This window comes from Lepidochelys kempii, chromosome 4, assembly GCF_965140285.1.
Source record: "Lepidochelys kempii isolate rLepKem1 chromosome 4, rLepKem1.hap1, whole genome shotgun sequence".
Taxonomy (NCBI): Eukaryota; Metazoa; Chordata; order Testudines; family Cheloniidae; genus Lepidochelys; species Lepidochelys kempii.
This window is the reverse complement of record NC_136383.1, coordinates 128438321-128455728: the sequence shown is the minus strand read 5'-3', so window position 1 is coordinate 128455728 and position 17408 is coordinate 128438321. Positions and strand designations below refer to the sequence as shown.

Below are 17408 nucleotides of genomic sequence, written 5' to 3'. Positions count from 1 at the left end.
AAAACAATGAGGAGTCCTTGTGGCACTTTAGAGATTAACAAATTTATTTGGGCATCGGCTATAGTCCATGAAAGCTTATGCCCAAATAAATTTGTTAATCTCTAAAGTGCCACAAGGACTCCTCGTTGTTTTAGTGAGTCTGTCACTCAGCAGAACCTCTTTACACTGGTGTAACTCAAGAGTAACTCCTCTGAATTCAACAGATTACACTGATTTCAAACCTGCGTGAGAACCCAGCTGCCAAGCTCTCTGTGGCTCCATGGGGGACATTTCTCACAGGCAAGAGAGAAGCCCTAATTTTCACCCCCTCTAGCCCCCATGCAATGGCAGGGGTGGGACAGGCAGGCCTAAATCCCTCAGTGCACTGGGAACAAAGAGGAGTGGGAGGCAGGAGGTGAGAACTCCCCCCTTCACCCTCTCCAACTCTCTCTGGAAGCAGGTAAAGACACTCACACACTCACCAATGTTCCCAAATTTTTTTCCCCTGTGTGTCGAATGAAAAGCAGCCAAGCTGAGGGTTTAAAACCTAGGAGTGCTGCCCCAGCCAGTCCCCACCCCCCACTTATTTTCTCTCTCTTATTCCCTCTCCTTCCTCCCTCCCCACTGATTCACCCTCCCTCAGCCATGAATTCATGAAAGTGATTACTATGATTCTACAAGTCTCCCATAAGGGGCTGCTGCTAGCAAATCCATCTTGACAGACAGGAGTGCTTGCTCTGTCCACTGGGACATTTCTGCCACCTTCACACACCCCAGCAATACGTATCATGGGGCTCCCTGGCTCCCCCTCCACAAGATAGTACCCAAAGGCCCCAGCCAGAGCTGTTCTGTCTCCCACAATAGTTGGGAGGATCCTGATTTTCGGCACCCCCTTGGGGATACCAGTTTCTATCTCCCATTTTAATTGAGAGGTACGGTTGCCACCTCCAGTGCCTAATTTCTAATGAAAGAGGTACCTGGGCTCAAGCAGTTTTTTTACTTTCATAACTGACATGGGAAGCGCAGAGGAGCCAGGACTATGAGCTGCCAAGCCTAGAGGTGCCAGGGCTCAGCCCTGGCAAGCCCCAGCATAAATTAAGAACTGGTCACCTCTGAGGTACAAAAAAGGGGGACATCTGGGATGATCCTGGGACCATAAAACGGGACAGTGTTTACTGAGTATCCTCACAGATTTCTGAGGAGAGCTACCTCCAAAAAGGGGACAATACTGGGAAAAACCTGAACAGGTGGCAACTCTACTGGATGGGCTGAGACAGAGAACTTGCCTAGGGCATAAGCCGTCCGTAACCCACCCACCACCATAGACACATGGCAACAGCACTGGATAGCAATAAATCACCTGGAGATATTTGTAACTAGACGGCTAGTGTTGATATGCGCCACTGCCTTCTAATGGATGGCTACAGCTCTGCTTCACTGGTTAGGTATGTAAGCTGTCTCACAGAAATCAAAGGGGCCACTCATATGCTTAAAGTTAGCTCATGTACCTTGCTGAATTGGGGCCTGTCCGAGTAAAGTGCACACTCTTAGGACAATCCATGGGAAAGGTACAGCTTGTTACCATATGACTGACTACCATTGTTTACAAAGCATTTACCATGTTCTCTCTGCAATTAATCCTTGTCACAATTGTAGCTCCCTCCATCTACCTGGCTAATGTTTACCCCGTCAATTTCCTTTCCCCTAAGAGCCTGTCTAACTCCTGGAAAAACAGGTTTGTGACTGTTAGGGTGCATTGCAGACATGATCCTTTGCATAAAGAAATATTAGGAGCCTGAGAGTTTCCAGCACACAGGTCGGATTGGGAAACAAGGAAAATGTCATAGAAACCTTACCGACTGTTCCACCTGAAACACAGCATATAACTTATGGTGTAGGAATAAGAAAAACAAATGCACTTTTTTAATCCAGTTCACCCTCGGTCTGGCAGGAACTGAAAACATGAAAGCACGAATTAAAAAAAAGTCTGTAATGTGAAGTGGGTATGGCACCAAATGGGTAAAACAGTAATGGCCTCTCTGCCATGATGCTGACAATAGGTAGAAATAGACATTGACCACAAGCTTAGGGACAGCTGGAGGAATGATCCAGTGGTTCAGGTCCTAGCCTGGGACTTTAGAGTTATGGGTTCAGTTCTCTGTCCTGCGTGACCCTGGGTGAATCATCTAGGGTACTTCTACGCTGCAGCCAGGTGCGTGATGGGCAATTACCTGCACTAGCTTCCATCTCGCTAGCTTGCTAAAAATAGCAGTGAGCATGCTGCAGCGTGAGCTGCACAAGCGAGCACATGCCTGGAGGAAGAGGAGGAGGGGGAGGATCAGCAGCTCACACCGCTGTGTCCTCACTACTACTTTCAGTGAGCTACTAGATTAAAGAAGTGTGGGTACCTGTATCCAAGCTGCTATTCACTGCCCTGGCTGCAGTGTAGATGTACCCTAAGAAGAGGTCTACATGGTAATCAGAGCACGCATGAACCGACCTGAGCTTGTTTTGATCTAGCTGCCAAACGACAATAGCAGGGAAGCTGCGGGTGTAGTGCCCTGCATCAAAGAGGTACTGTGAGGACAAATAAAGATATTAAAGGTTGTGAGGCACTCTCATTCTCCCACCCAGACAAAGAGGACTTTATGATGAAAAGTCACTTACACCAAAAATCACACCACATCAGGTTGCTCCCAGTCCCAAGAGACTGGTTACTTACCCTAGATCAATTGGTACTCCAGATTTTACACCAAAGATCTTACACTGGCAGCCAATTCTATAGTAAAACTAACTAAAGGTCTATTAGCTAAGGAAGTGAGAGTTATTGAGAGGTTATATTCACAGGTGAGTCATGGTTTGTCATTTCAAATGGTGGCAGTGATGTAATAAACTGCCAGTTTCCCAAATGTCTTTCGGGGTACCCCGATTATCTGTGGGGATCTCCAGTTTGCATCTAGTACATTTCTCTGTAAGAGTCTGAACAGTCCAGAGATCCTGCTTTGAATCCATACTTATAGTGTCTTCTCACAGAAAACAAGCTGACAGTGTCACTACCCACATGGGCTTTTCCTTTGAGGACAGAGAGTGAGGAACTCATTTAGAGTCTTTGACCTCCGATCAGGGCCGGTGCAACCACTAGGTGAACTAGGCGGTCGCCTAGGGCGCCAAGTGGTTGGGGGCGGCCAAAAGCACGCTCTGGGGAGGCGGTGGAGCAGAGGTGAGCTGGGGCAGGGGGGCGCGGGGAGGGCCACCTGCAGGAAGTAATGGGGGGGGCGGCGCACAGGAGAACCGCTCCCGCCCCAGCTCACCTCTGCTCTGCCTCCTCCCCTGCGCACACCGCCCCGCTCTGCTTCTCTCCCTCCCAGGCTTGCGCGCCAAACAGCTGATTGGCACTGCAAGCCTGGGAGACAGGAGAAGCGACGTCGTGCTCAGGGAGGAGGCGGAGCAGAGGTGAGCTGGGGCAGGGAGCTGCTGCACACGGCTCCCCGGGCCGAGGGAGGGGGCGGCAAGGAGCTGCCGCACGGCTCCCTGGGCCGAGGGGAGGGAGGCAGGGAGGGGGTGGCGGGGAGCTGCTGCAGGGGGGGTGCCTCAAGGCGGGGGGGGGCAGGGAGCTGCCGCAGGGCTTGGGGGCGGCGGGCGCAAGGTCGAAGTTTCACCTAGGGCACAAAAGATCCTTACACCGGTCCTGCCTCCGATCATTACACACAGTGACCTCTTGCTTTGAAATTAGCACTTTTCTGTTAAATTCCACAAGGCCTCTTCCTGTTTGATGGGTTATTTCGTTATGGGATATGCACAATGTAAACGTTTGCTAGTATAGTGTAACAGAATACAGATAAGTGAAAACAACGCAACTAACATCCCATTAGTTTTCATGAAGTTTAAACACCAAATACACTCTTCTACATTTAACAGTTACTTTGATCTATACTAACACACAAGTGAATTAACCCAGGGCTTCGGCATGAGCTGGCACCTGGTCCTCCATCATCACAAGTGGTACTCAGGGTAAGGATAGGCAGGATCAGGTCCTACATATGTAATGATTGAAATGTTGCCTCACACTGACTTGACTGTGCTCCCAGTGAAATCACTGGAAGTTTGTCCATTGGTTCAATGGCAGCAAAATCAGGCACTAAAAAAGGAGCTAACTTTGCTTTCTCCTGAATAAAACCATATATACACATAGGAATCTGTTTACCTATCACTGAAGTGGGATCCAATGTGTCAGCTGTCTAGCAGTATACAAGCAACATTAAATCATAGCTGAGGCCAGGAAATAAAGACAGGTTTCAGAGTAACAGCCGTGTTAGTCTGTATTCGCAAAAAGAAAAGGAGTACTTGTGGCACCTTAGAGACTAACCAATTTACTGTATGCATCCGATGAAGTGAGCTGTAGCTCACGAAAGCTCATGCTCAAATAAATTGGTTAGTCTCTAAGGTGCAACAAGTACTCCTTTTCTTTTAGGAAATAAAGAAGAATTCTAAAAAACTGCAAAATTACTGACCGCAGGTAGGATTTTAGGTGACAGACTGTAATATTAGCCAAATGCAGCCAGGCGATTAGCATTAACAACCATGATAGGATGTTAGTAATGAATCAAGTGCACTTTGGCAAATTGAAAGGTTAGCAATTTAGAACTGGACACTGATGTCTTCATAGGCTCATCACCAGCCTACTATTAAACCTACAAGGTAACGAGTAACCTCTCTAGGTTATGTGCCACACATTTCAAGAGGATTTTATACCCTTGTGTTTGCTCTTTAGAACACCTTCCTCTTTCATGCAGACTGGCTGGCGATGGCAGGTTTCTCAGAAGAACCAGCTGTCCCCAGAAAGTTCACTTGAAATGCAAGGGACATTTATATCCAGAGGACACAACAGGTGCAGCCAGCTGGCTCTGTAGTTTACTAGCTTACAGTTTACACTTCAAAGGGTGAGATTTAGACTTTCCTCTCCAAGTGCATAAGGGCTTCACTTGTGTCTCTCATAAAACACATTGGAAGTGCCAGTAGCACACTATCCTTTCTTTGATTGTGCCCAATGTCAGATACTTCAGAGGGAGGCAGAAGCCCACCCATAATGCACCTAACTCTACAACTTTCATCCATATAGCTGCCTCTCCTGGTCACTTGCTTTGTTTGGAAAAAAGGGGAAGCCACTTCTCTCCTCTGCCGTAAGCCCCAGAACCTTCAGGATCCTTCCACCCCAGTCTCTGATACAGTTATACCATGAATGAACTGGAAACTTAGGATATGTCTATGTGCACAGGCTAGCCTGCCTATGCTAGCTTGAACCTGGTTAGCACTGGTAACAAAGGCAATGAATACAGCACAGCCTTGGCTAGCAAACTGAGTACGTTTGGAGCAGCAGGAGAGTGAGTTTGTGTGTGTGTGTGTGTGTCCCCGGGGGCGGGGGGAAGGGGGGGAGTGAGAGAGCCTGGATTTGTGCTGGACATGGCCCACCTTGATTACCATGCACATTGTAGGGAGAGTGGTCACTTTGGATGAGCTATTACCAGCAGGAGAGTGAGTTTGTGTGTGTATGAGGGTGAGGGGGTGAGAAAACCTGGATTTGTGCTGGAAATGGCCCACCTTGATTATCATGCACATTGTAGGGAGAGTGGTCACTTTGGATGAGCTTTTACCAGCAGGAGTGAGTTTGTGTGTGTGGTTTTTGGAGGGGGGTGAGGGGGTGAGAGAACCTGGATTTGTGCAGGAAATGGCCCACCTTGATTATCATGCACATTGTGAAGGGAGTTGTCACTTTGGATGGGCTATTACCAGCAGGAGAGTGAGTTTGTGTGTAGGGGGGTGGAGGGTGAGAAAACCTGGATTTGTGCTGGAAATGGCCCAACTTGATGATCACTTTAGATAAGCTATTACCAGCAGGACAGTGGGGTGGGAGGAGGTATTGTTTCATGATCTCTGTGTGTATATAATATCTGCTGCAGTTTCCACGGTATGCATCTGATGAAGTGAGCTGTAGCTCACGAAAGCTCATGCTCAAATAAATTGGTTAGTCTCTAAGGTGCCACAAGTACTCCTTTTCTTTTTGCGAATACAGACTAACACGGCTGTTACTCTGAAACCTGAGTACGTACTGACGGGCCATGTCGAGCTTGTACTGCTCACACTGAAGCTCACACTGAGCCTTCTTCAATGCTGTTGTTACCTGCACCAGCTGGGTTCAAACTAGTTCAGGTAGGCTAGCCTGTGCACAGCTTTTGCTTAGACAGTGGTCAGTGGGTGTAAAGAAGTCTAAGAGTGTCTTATTGAGTACAAGAGAATCCAAATAAGCGTAACAAGGTCTAACCTACCAGCCAAAGGCCTCAAGCAATGCATTATTGTGCTAGGTAGGCACAGTGATGCACCTAGAAGGGAGAATCCTTGCTCCAAAGAGCTCACAATCTAAATAGACAGGACAGGCAAAGGAGGCATTATTTATTAGTGCCGCCATGAGTGCAGGGCTCTAGACTAGATGACCTCTCCAGGTCCCTTCCAGTCCTATGATTATCACCTACCTTTTGCAAATGGAAAACCGAGGCTGAGAGAAACTATGCATGGGAGGTTTCAGAGTAACAGCCGTGTTAATCTGTATTTGCAAAAAGAAAAGGAGTACTTGTGGCACCTTAGAGACTAACCAATTTATCCAATGAAGTGAGCTGTAGCTCACGAAAGCTTATGCTCAAATAAATTGGTTAGTCTCTAAGGTGCCATATGCATGGGAGGTCTGTGCCAGAGATGGGACTTCAACCCAGAGCTTCAGAGGCCTCATCCAGTGCCCACACAGCCATCCTTCCTCGCTACTTAAAAGGGAAAGGCCAGCCCAGCTCTAATTCGTCTAGCATTGCTACCTGCGCTGCTAACGACATATGCCTTGCTCCCTTCACCCAAGGTTTTGCAACACAAACAGAGCTTTATTAAGCGACAATTACAAACAAGATTATAGGCAGAGTGTAAAGTCCCATGTTAAACTGTGGCTTGTAGGATGACAATGATCAGGCATGCTGGAATGCTAACAATAGGCAGGCTGGCCAGCAGGTTCCATGCTAATAGCAGGAGCAGTGGCCTGCTCTCTTGAGTCAAACGGCAGAACTGGGTGCTGGTCAGAAATGCAAGACTGTGTTCTGTCAGCTGTCAAGTCATGGGGGCAGAAAGGTGCAGCAGAGATTACGCTCCTTGTAAGGCAGCAAAGAGCCACAGGACTGATAAAAACACACAAGTGTACTGTACTGGGAAGCAAGGAGAAAGATAATGCCTGGGAATGGAGGGGTCCTCCCCACTGTCGTTAAGGGGAGCCATCTTACTGCACACATGTAGACAGCAGCTGAAAAAGGTTTGTAAACAATGTACCCGTCAAAGCAAAGGAAGGTTTTCTGGAGGATGTGCTGCAGCAGAACCGCTGACCTATGGCTGTTGGGGTCCCCCCCCCATGAGAGCAGGAAGAAAGAGGAAGTTACTCACCTTGTGCAGTAACGATGGTTCTTCGAGATGTGTGTCCCTATGGGTGCTCCACTTTAGGTATCTGTATGCCCCTGCACCTCTAATCGGAGACTTTCGGTAGCAGTGTCCCATTGAGCCCTCACATGTGCTCTCCCTCCCTTGTGGTCTGCCTTGAGTCTATTTAGCACTGCATGGGTGAACCCCCCTCACTTCCTTCTCTACCACAGAGCCCTATAGAGAACTCCGAAGTAGAGGGGAGGAGGGTGGGTTGTGGAGCACCCATAGGGACACACATCTCGAAGAACCATCGTTACTGCACAAGGTGAGTAACTTCCTCTTCTTCTTCGAGTAGTGTCCCTATGGGTGCTCCACTTTAGGTGACTCCAGAGTAGTACGTACCACTGAAGGCTGGGACTTCGGAGCGGAGTCTTTCACTACAGAGAGTACTGTGGAATCGAAGATGGTGTCAGCAGCCAAATCTGCAGTGATCGCATAATGTTCTGTGAAAGTATGGACAGAGGCCCCAATCATTGCTCTATAGATTGGGGAGATAGGGGTATCCCTATGGAATGTGACTGAGGTAGGAACTGATCTCATGGAGTGCATATGGACGGAAGCAAGCTGTGCCCTTGCTAAGTGATTAATGCAACTAAAGACCCGTTTGGATAGTCTTTGAGGAGATATCAAGAGCTTTTGGATCTTTCTGTGGACGAAAGGAAGAGTTTAGGGGATTTCCTGAAGTCCTTAGTCCTGTCCAAGTAGAATGCTAATGTCCTTCTAATATCTTTTATATGCACAATAATTTTGTCTCCCAGTTGTCACAATGTGGTTTTGGGGAAAAACAGGGAGATGGATCTGTTAATTCATATGGAAAGTGCAAAAAAGTAGGGAGAAACTTGGGATATGGCCTTCGAGTTATTTTTTATTTTATTTATTTATTTATTTTAAAGACAAAGGCCATGAATGATGGGTGTGCCATCAGGGCCGCTATTTCTCCTATGAGCCTAGCTGAGGTGATGGGCAATTAGAAATGCTGTCGTCATGGACAGGTGGAAGAGAGAAAAAGTTGCCCTGGACTCAAAGGGAGGTCTAGTCCAAGCCCTGAGAACTAGATTAAAGTCCCAGGCTGGAGCGGGTGGTGTCACATGAGGGAAGAGAGTCCCAATGCCCTTAAAGAGTCTACGCATTAGTTGTTGAGCAAACTCCAAGTGGGAAGCCATGTTTGCCATGAGATGTACCTTAAGGGAGCTGAGTGAGAGTTTAAAATGTAATGCAAAATCACAGGGAGGAAAGATGAGGTTGGGTCTGTCCGTTGGGAATGGTACAAACTTGGGAGTCGTTCCCATTTTGTAGATAGGTATGTGGAGGGGTCAACTTGTGGTTGTGTTGCAACATGTGTTTCAGCTTGTCAGAGCATTCTGCTTCTAAGCCTTGGAACAAAGAAAGATCCATGCCTGGAGGCAGAGGACCCATGGGTTGGGGTGAAGGGTCAGCCCATTGTTTTGAGAGAGCGGGTGAGGAATGGGCTGATGTCAGAGGAACAGGAGGGCATATTGCCATCTGCATCAGGTAAGGGAGCCAGACTTGTCATAGTCAAGAGGGGCAATCACAATAACTCTTGCTTTGTTTCATTGAATTTTCTACAGAATCTTGGATAGGGTAGGAAACTGGGAAAAGACATACAAGTGGGCCCTGTCCGCTGAGAAGATGAGGGCAACTGCCAGTGAATGTTTCCCCAAAGGGTGGCTATATCTTGAAGCACCTGTGAATTCAGTATACACTCATTGTCGTGAGAAAATTCCAACTGAGACTGTTGGTTATTCCGTTCTGTATCCCTTGTAGACAAACAGCTGAGATGAGCACATTGTGATAAGTGCATCAATTCCAAAGTTTGAATGCTGTCTTGCAGAGGGAGGGAGATCTGGCAGCTCCTTGGCAGTTTATACAAAACATACAGGTCACATTAAGTCCATCATAACCTTTGTGTGTTGTTTTTGATGAAAGGCAGTTTGTGCACAGGCACTCCTGACCGCCCCTAACCCCAGAAGAGTGATATGGAAGGTCATTTCTGTGGAAGGCCATTTGTCCTGAACCTTGTTGTTGTGCATGTGAGCTCCCCAGCATATCAGGGAGACATGTGTCTCCGGGTGGTGAATGTGAGCAGTGAGAGGAGTGATCTCACTTGTACTGCATCAGGTTGGTGCTGATAAAGTCCAGTCACTGTACCGGGGTTAGTATGCCTCTACAATAAAGTGAACCTTGGAGACTACCCTGTGTGGAGCAGTCTGTACCTATATGATCCTGCCTCAAAGGTAAGCAGTAGGAAATCTCCTGTACGATGGTTGTATTGAGATATGGAAATAGGCACCCTGTAAGTTCAAGGCTAGAAATCAATCTCTTTGCTCTAGAGCTGGTCCTAACTGCTGTGAAGTAAGGTAAGGTGACTTCTGAGTGCCCTGACAGGTGTATAGATGGCAGCTGATGCTGTACAGTATCATTGTTCAGGCCCCCGACCAGCTCATCAAAGTGCTTATAAGAGGCAGTTTGAGAGGTCATGGACTGGGGTGCAGACTGTTCTCACTTTTGAGCCCTGGGCTCTTACACTGTGGCTCATAACAGCACAGAGACGGTGAGTATTGAGAAGATTGTGATCTGTGGTGTGGTTGAGAGGTATATCTTCTCTTCTGTTCCACAGTGTAGATTCCTAAGGAATGTAGTGCAGTCTGAGAATCCTTCAGGATGTGGAGAGAAAAATCTGTCTTCTCCGCAAAGAGTTTGATCCTTCAAATTGGAAGTCTGTAGCTCTTTGGGCAATCTAGAGAGGTGTAGAAAACAAAAAAAAAACACCACAACCCACCTCAGTACCACTGTCATGGAGACTTGGCGGGCAGCTGTAACAGCTACATCCAGTGGTGTCTCTAGGACCGGTCTGGCTATTAACTGACCTTCTCTAAGAATGGTCTGAATCTGTTCTTTTTGTGTTTCCAGTAATGTTTCAGAAACATCCTCGGTTTCCCAAGATTAACAAAATTGTTTTGGCCATGACAGTTTGGTAATTTATGACTCTAAACAGTAAAGTTGTTGATGAATATGCCATCCTGTGAAGCCTGATCATATGGAGTTGACTTGGCATTATGTTGCTTGCTTCATGCATTAACCACATCCACTATGAGGGAGTTGGGTTGCGGATTTTGAAAACAAAGTCTGCCTCTTTGGGTAGAGATGTAGGGTTGTTTTTGTTTACACTCTGTTGCTGGTTGGTGCGATAGAGGCTGGCTCTGCCAGATGATTTTGGTAGGATCTAGAATTAGCTCATTAATTGGGAGGACAGTTCTAGATGAGAAGGTAGTGTGCAGAATTTCCACCAACTTGTGATGTGTATCTGCCACCTCCTGTAAGGGAATCTGCAGCTCGTCTGCCACCCTCTTGGTAAGATCCAGAAAATTCTTAAATCTTCACCTAGTGATGAGGGGTGGGCAGCACAGTCTCATCTGGCAGAGATGAGGAGAAGTGTGCTGAAGAGGTAGCTTCCTCTTCAGGTGTGGTTTTTTTGTTTTTGTTTGTTTGTTTTTCCCCTTCCCCCTTCTTTCCTGTTCTCAGAAAGCTTTCTCCTGCCCTGGCTCAGGTGCCAGGCTGTAGCAAACCATCTGGTGGACTCTCCCTGAGAGACACCGGAGACTGTCACACCATGTGTGTGTATATACCCGAAGAGTTACAATATGGCCTTGGGAGGGAGAGGTAGGAAGACAGGCACAGGTGGTTGGCGTGATGGAATTGGGGATGACCCTTGTAGTGTGGTGGTGGGCCACCTTGAGGGGCCAGGGAATGATATTCTCTTGGCCAGCGTCAGATTGGTCAGTGGGTAACGGTGCCGCTGACTGGGGTATTGGCAGTATACAGTCCAGTGCTAAGAGCGATTCTGGGTGCTGGGATGTGCTCGATACTGGGGTCCTGGTACCAAGTAATGGGGATTGTGGTTCTTCCTCAGTCATCAAGCTTCCAGGGTACCAGAGCTAATGCAGTACCATGGGTTCATTTGGTACCACAGAGGAGGATCCATGGTACGTTGTCAGTACCAATATTTGGGCAGAGCACTCCCTAAATGAGAGTCGGTATCAATGGTTGGGAAGGTGCAGAACACTTCCTAGATGGGAGTTTTGTTGCACCTGGTACCAAAGGGTTTCTCTATGCCGCTCTTTTAGAGATGGGTTTCAGAGTAACAGCCATGTTAGTCTGTATTCGCAAAAAGAAAAGGAGTACTTGTGGCACCTTAGAGACTAACCAATTTATTTGAGCATAAGCTTTCATGAACTACAGCTCACTTCATTGGATGCATACTGTGGAAAGTACAGAAGATCTTTTTATACACACAAACCATGAAAAAATGGGTATTTACCACTACAAAAGGTTTTCTCTCCCCCCACCCCACTCTCCTGCTGGTAATAGCTTATCTAAAGTGATCACTCTCCTTACAATGTGTATGATAATCAAGGTGGGCCATTTCCAGCACAAATCCAGGGTTTAACAAGAACGTCTGAGGAGGGGATGAGAGATGGTACGGTAACTGTCCCCTCTCCTTAGGGGACGAGAGATGGTACGGTAACTGTCCCCTCTCCTTAGGGGACGGTACCAGTACCATTGCCACAGAGCATGACGGTGGAAGCCTCTGGTGTCTCAGTGCGAAGCAGAACTGACAGCAGGGCTTCTCTGTGGCACTCTTTTAGAGATGGTATGGTAACTGTGCCCTCTCGGTGCAGTAGTTGACCAGAGTAGAGCTCAGAGCAGCACAGAACTCACAGAAGCCCCATGTCGGTGCAGAGAGCAGAGCTCAGAGCAGGGCAGAGTTCACGGCAGGAAGCCCCTTCTCAGGTTTCAGCTTCTAGAGCTTGGGTGCCGAACAAGCTCACAGCAGGAGGTTCCTCTGCTGGTATTGGCTGCACTGGGGAACACCCCTCTGGCTGGCCAATTGCTTGGGGGTCGGTGCCGAGATGGCCGCACTGGGGAACACCCCTCTGGCTGGCCAGTTGCTCCAGGATCAGTGCCGAGATGGCACAGCCTCCCCTAACCGGCCCTCCATACAATTTCAGAAACCGGATGCGGCCCTCAGGCCAAAAAGTTTGCCCGCCCCCGCCTTACACGCTGCTTCCACACATAAGCCTGCAAAGCTCCGTATATTGGTCCCGATCCCCAGCTGGCATACACAGACATAGGTTATGGCAATTTACACCATGTGGGGATGTGGCTTGCTGTGTTCAGTAGACAGAACAATGTAGAATAAATGGACCATTGATAGGATAATACCTACCTTGACAAGGCGCTGTGCAAATTAATGAGGGCTTGTGAAGATCTTTGAGATCCTTAGCTGTAAAGAGACCAAGCAGCCTTTTTTTGTCAAACAACACAATCTAAGGGCCTGACCTCAGCCAGTGTAAAGTGGAGTATCTCTGCTGTAGTCAAAGGGGCTCATCATAGAGATAAGGATCTGTATGCAAAGAGCCGACTGAAGAAGATCTAGGCCTTTAACATGAGCATAACTGGCTCCCAAGAACAGTACTCCAAGAACAGTGTATAATCATAACCATCCATTTCTAGAGGAGTCTGCAAGGCAGCTACAATCTTTAAGACTCGTCTCAATGGGCAGTGTCCATTTACTAGGAACATATTTTAAAAAAAAAAAAACCCCTAACTAAATAAAACCATTTTATTTTAAAGATATTTTAAAGATAGAACATTCTGTGCAAGCTACTGCTGTCTCTGCCTGAGACAAAACATTCTTCCAGATATTTTAATTAGCCTGCTGCTTATTTTTTTAAAAAAAGTTCATTATAAGGATCCATCAGATCCAGCCTAGTTCAGCTTTGGCTAGAATGATTAACTGGCATCAAACGACCATGCTTAGGAACAAATCACTATAAAATCACCTCTTAATCCTATCTTGCTTCCATTTTTCCACTGAGTTCAATAGGCCAGGTACTGCCACCCCAACTCTTAGTGAGTACTACGTGTTCCACAATTAGATCCACTGATTCCAGTGGGACTAATTGCAGAGTAAGTTACTCAATGGGCCTGGCCGAACGCCCACTGAAGTCAGTGGAAAGAGCCCTATTGACTTTGATGGGATCTGGATCAGGGCCAATGTAACGGGGGGCAGAATCTGGCCTAGTCACAGGAGCAGAATTTGGGCCCATAGTCTGTCAGTCTAATCTATTTGGGCATTTATATAGCACTACCCACTGTGGTATTTAGGCATAATTCAAGTACAGTTGTGTTTGTGTAACCCACACACCGCCTGGGTGTGGTGTTCTGTCCCATCTACTGGCACCGAGACCACTTAGAGAGAGATTATTGAGTCTGCTCTACAGCCTTAGCTAAGGGCTATGTAGCTTTTAGCTCATGCAGTAGAGGCTCATGCATTTAGCTTCAGAGGTCCCAGGTTCGCTCTCACCCGCCGACAGCGGGGTCTGTCGGTGTTACATTTGCAGTTACATTTTAAAACAGCAGCTCTTGCAATGACATGTTAAAATGCAAAATAAAACCTAGGGACTAAATCCACAAAGGGATAAGGTATCGCAATGCGCAGTGTTGCAGCATCTAACTTTGAGACGTCTTGCCACCCAGTGGAATCCACAGTCCTGAGTTAGACTCCCAGACTTTCTATACAATGAATGGGGAGAGATAGGTGCCTAAGAATGAAATCCACAACAACCAGCATGCTGAGCAGAGCTAACCAATAGCAGATGCCAAGGACAGGGTATGGCCTAAGCCCCGTCTCTCTCAGGGAATTAGCGCCTAAATCCTTTTGTGGATCTGGGCCTCAACCTCTACGTTGTCATTGTGCTAGGTTCACAGACATGTTCTCCCACTGATACTGCAAAGGCAGGGAAAGAAGGAGTGAAAAGATGCAAACACAAACAACTCCACACATTTCTTTTCTACTCTTTCCATTCAATACCTAATTTTCATGTCAGGTGACATGAAGCTGCCAAGCAAATTCACTTCAAGTGAGTGATTTAAAATATCCCAGATGACGAGAGTTAAAAAGCACAGTGAAAGGTTAGATGCTACCCGTGACCTCATTCAAAGAAACCATTTGTTCGTGGAAGGCTTTAATAGGAAAGATCACATCCTACCTTTATTTCATGTGCAGAACCCCCACTGAAATGAATGGCAGTTTTGAGCAAAATTCAATCCCAGAATTCATTTTTGTGCTGCACTTAAGGAAAGTTTAGACTCTTCCTAAGTGCAGAATGAAAAACAGCAGCTGAAGGTTAGTTTCATATTTAAGAACTTTGGGCCAAATGCTGCTCTCAGTTACACCAATACAAATGTGGAGTAATTTCACTGATGTCAAATCCAGAGTAACTCTATTATCTCATATTCATGGGCCAGAGAAAGAGTGAGAATGACTCTGCTGGCCAGTGTTTAGGGCACTCACCTGGGAGAACCAGCTTCCAGTTCCTGCCCTGCTGAGTATTTAAGGATTTCATACAAAGTGGAACAGCTTCACCAGGAGAGACTGAGAAACCCCCAGGCCAGAATGACCTTTAGCCCAAGGCTTACGGCACTCACATGGGAATTGGAGACATGGGTGCAAGTCCTTGCAAAGGGGATTTGAACCTAAGCCTCCCACATCTCAACTAACCCCTGGCCCACAGCATCTGATCTGCTGTGCTCTTAGGCAGCATCTGAAAATGCCCATGGACCAGACCCCACAGGCCACATAGGCAGGAGAAATGCCTAGTTTGAGGATCCCACTGGGGCTTAAGCATCAGCTAGACACTTGGTGCCAGGAATCAGGAAGCTTTTTGCATGGCCACTGGTGGGAATGTAGGTGCCTAAGGGACTTTAGCAGCAAAAATTGGCACCTACTGTGGGAGGCGGCATCTGAGCAGTGGTTGTGAGGATCTACGTTTTGGACTTAGGTGCCTAACATGGCAGTTAGGTGCCTATATCCCTTTGCAGATCTAGCCCTCAGTGTCCACATCCGCAAGAGAAGTTGATCAAATATTATTCATGTAAAAATAAGAAGCGCACGACAAGTGACATCACTGGAAAATGCATCTTCATCAGGATTCACTTTCGGGTTTCGTCAATATCACAGGAAAGTTACAGAAATCTGATCTCTCCTCTCAAAGATGACTGCACCAGCCCAGCCCATTAATTCATCCACTGACAGGTATAACACCATTTTAAAGCAGGCCAAATGCTGCCAAATTCCATGTATTAGGCTATTTGTTTGGGGGCAATGGGTTTTAAAGGGGCACAGGATGAAGGAATCTCAAGTTACTACAAACTATCAGTGGCATGAATGTATCTACTGACTTTCAGCATTAGTGCCCTCTCTACGTATATAGTCAAAGAGGTTATATGTGAAAACAAAGCACAATGGCATATTGTACCCGCATCATACAGTATATAGTGGAAGCCTCCTATAGCAAAGTCAGTTAGAGGCCCATTGTAACTAGAATCGCAGCTTGCACACTGCAATCCACTTGAATAATTCGCTGGGGACCAATCTTGAGAGGCGCTGAGCTCCCTCCACTCCCTCTGCTCTCAATGGAAGCTAAAGGCGCTGAGCACCTTCCAAGATCATGTCCCAGAAGCAGGCACACTGTATTTAAAACAGGCAAGCAGACTGACTATCCCATCATAGCAAGAGGACAGCCGCTGTGAGCTGCATCTCCACAGAATGACTCACAGTGGAGCGCTGCTGACTGCGATTCTCAGCCTTTCTTGATGCTATCCAGACTCTAAGGAAGCCTTCACCGACCGCAGCCAGATCAGGCTTCACAAGAAGCACAGATTGGCTTTTTGCTGTGTAATAACTTCTCTCTTACCTGTCAAAAACTACTGCGGCGTAGGCTGGCTCCGCAAAGATGACATCTCCAGCCCAGAATTCCTTGGCTGCCTTCAACCCCCTGCCTTTGCCTTCCGAAGTGAACACTTCCACCATCTCCATCTCCCTAGGTGTCATGTCAGGGAAACTGGGCTTGCAACGCAAGTGTCCCACTGTGAGCCAGGTCCCTTGTCACTCCTGCTTTTTCAGCACCTTTGGGTTGCCACAGGACCAATCCTAGAAATAGATGGTCCCCATCACACCCACCTACATGAGGCTGTACTATTTTCCACTTGTGGGGGGAGCTTTTTACTTAATATAGTTGTAAGCCCGGAAATCAAAGGGGCTGGTCCCGTGTGACCAGCACTGTTTGCTTCATTAGGATACGCCTGTCTGAAAAACACGTTGGAATTATTTCCCCAAGCTGAAAGCATTTGTATATGTTATGGCCACAGCGTTTAATTAACCCTCTCCCATTGGAAAGAGCACATATTTTCTTTAGGAGGGTATTTTTAGAAACCACATGCTTCTGTCTGTCAGGAGCCAACAGCTGAGACAGTGGTAAGTGGTGGGCTGGTGTGTATCCTTTGCGCTGTCATCTGGTCTCTTTCAGTAAGGAAACAATGCTGCTTTCTTTTCCCCCCTCAGTGAGATTTACAGTAGGAGAGAGGAGGCCATAGTCAAATACTTGCCCCGAGTGTGTTGGATCATATTAAAGAAGTTCTGTATTAAAATCACAAATGAGTTTGGTTCCCCAGAGTTTAAATTCCAGGGTATTACTAATTAAGAGGTCTCTTGGTTTTTGGTGCTGTTTCTCTCCCTCTATGTGTGAAACTTGCAAGCTGCTAATTGTGTTAGTACATTCTAAGACAGAGTCTGTTCTCAAAGCAATTCACAGAGAGAGAGACTCAAAGCAATACTCTAACAACAGAAACAGCACCCAGAGACTCCCCACCCTTTTGTTGTATTAACAATTGTGATTAAAATAGAGATAGAGGATGTATGTGGATGGATGCTTGGTGTGGATAATAACTGAATGATCAGGGAGGTGCCAGCCTAAGAATCCAGTGTCCATCGGCTGAAGAAGGCATCAAGTGGAAATAATCAGAGGATCCCCCCCGGAGGGCAGACTGGAATCCACCCA

General features: G+C 47.0%; 1 protein-coding gene across 2 annotated transcripts in view; it reads right to left on the bottom strand.

The window, feature by feature from the left end:
• The window catches only part of SMYD1 (SET and MYND domain containing 1), a 51178-nt gene extending 34776 nt beyond the window's left edge, over positions 1–16402 (bottom strand). For both annotated transcript variants that reach the window (XM_073342892.2, XM_073342893.2), the window contains exon 1: positions 16266–16402. In XM_073342892.2, coding sequence (XP_073198993.1) covers positions 16266–16402 — 137 coding nt within the window. The remainder of the gene's footprint in view (positions 1–16265) is intronic.
• Between the last annotated feature and the right edge of the window lie 1006 nt (positions 16403–17408).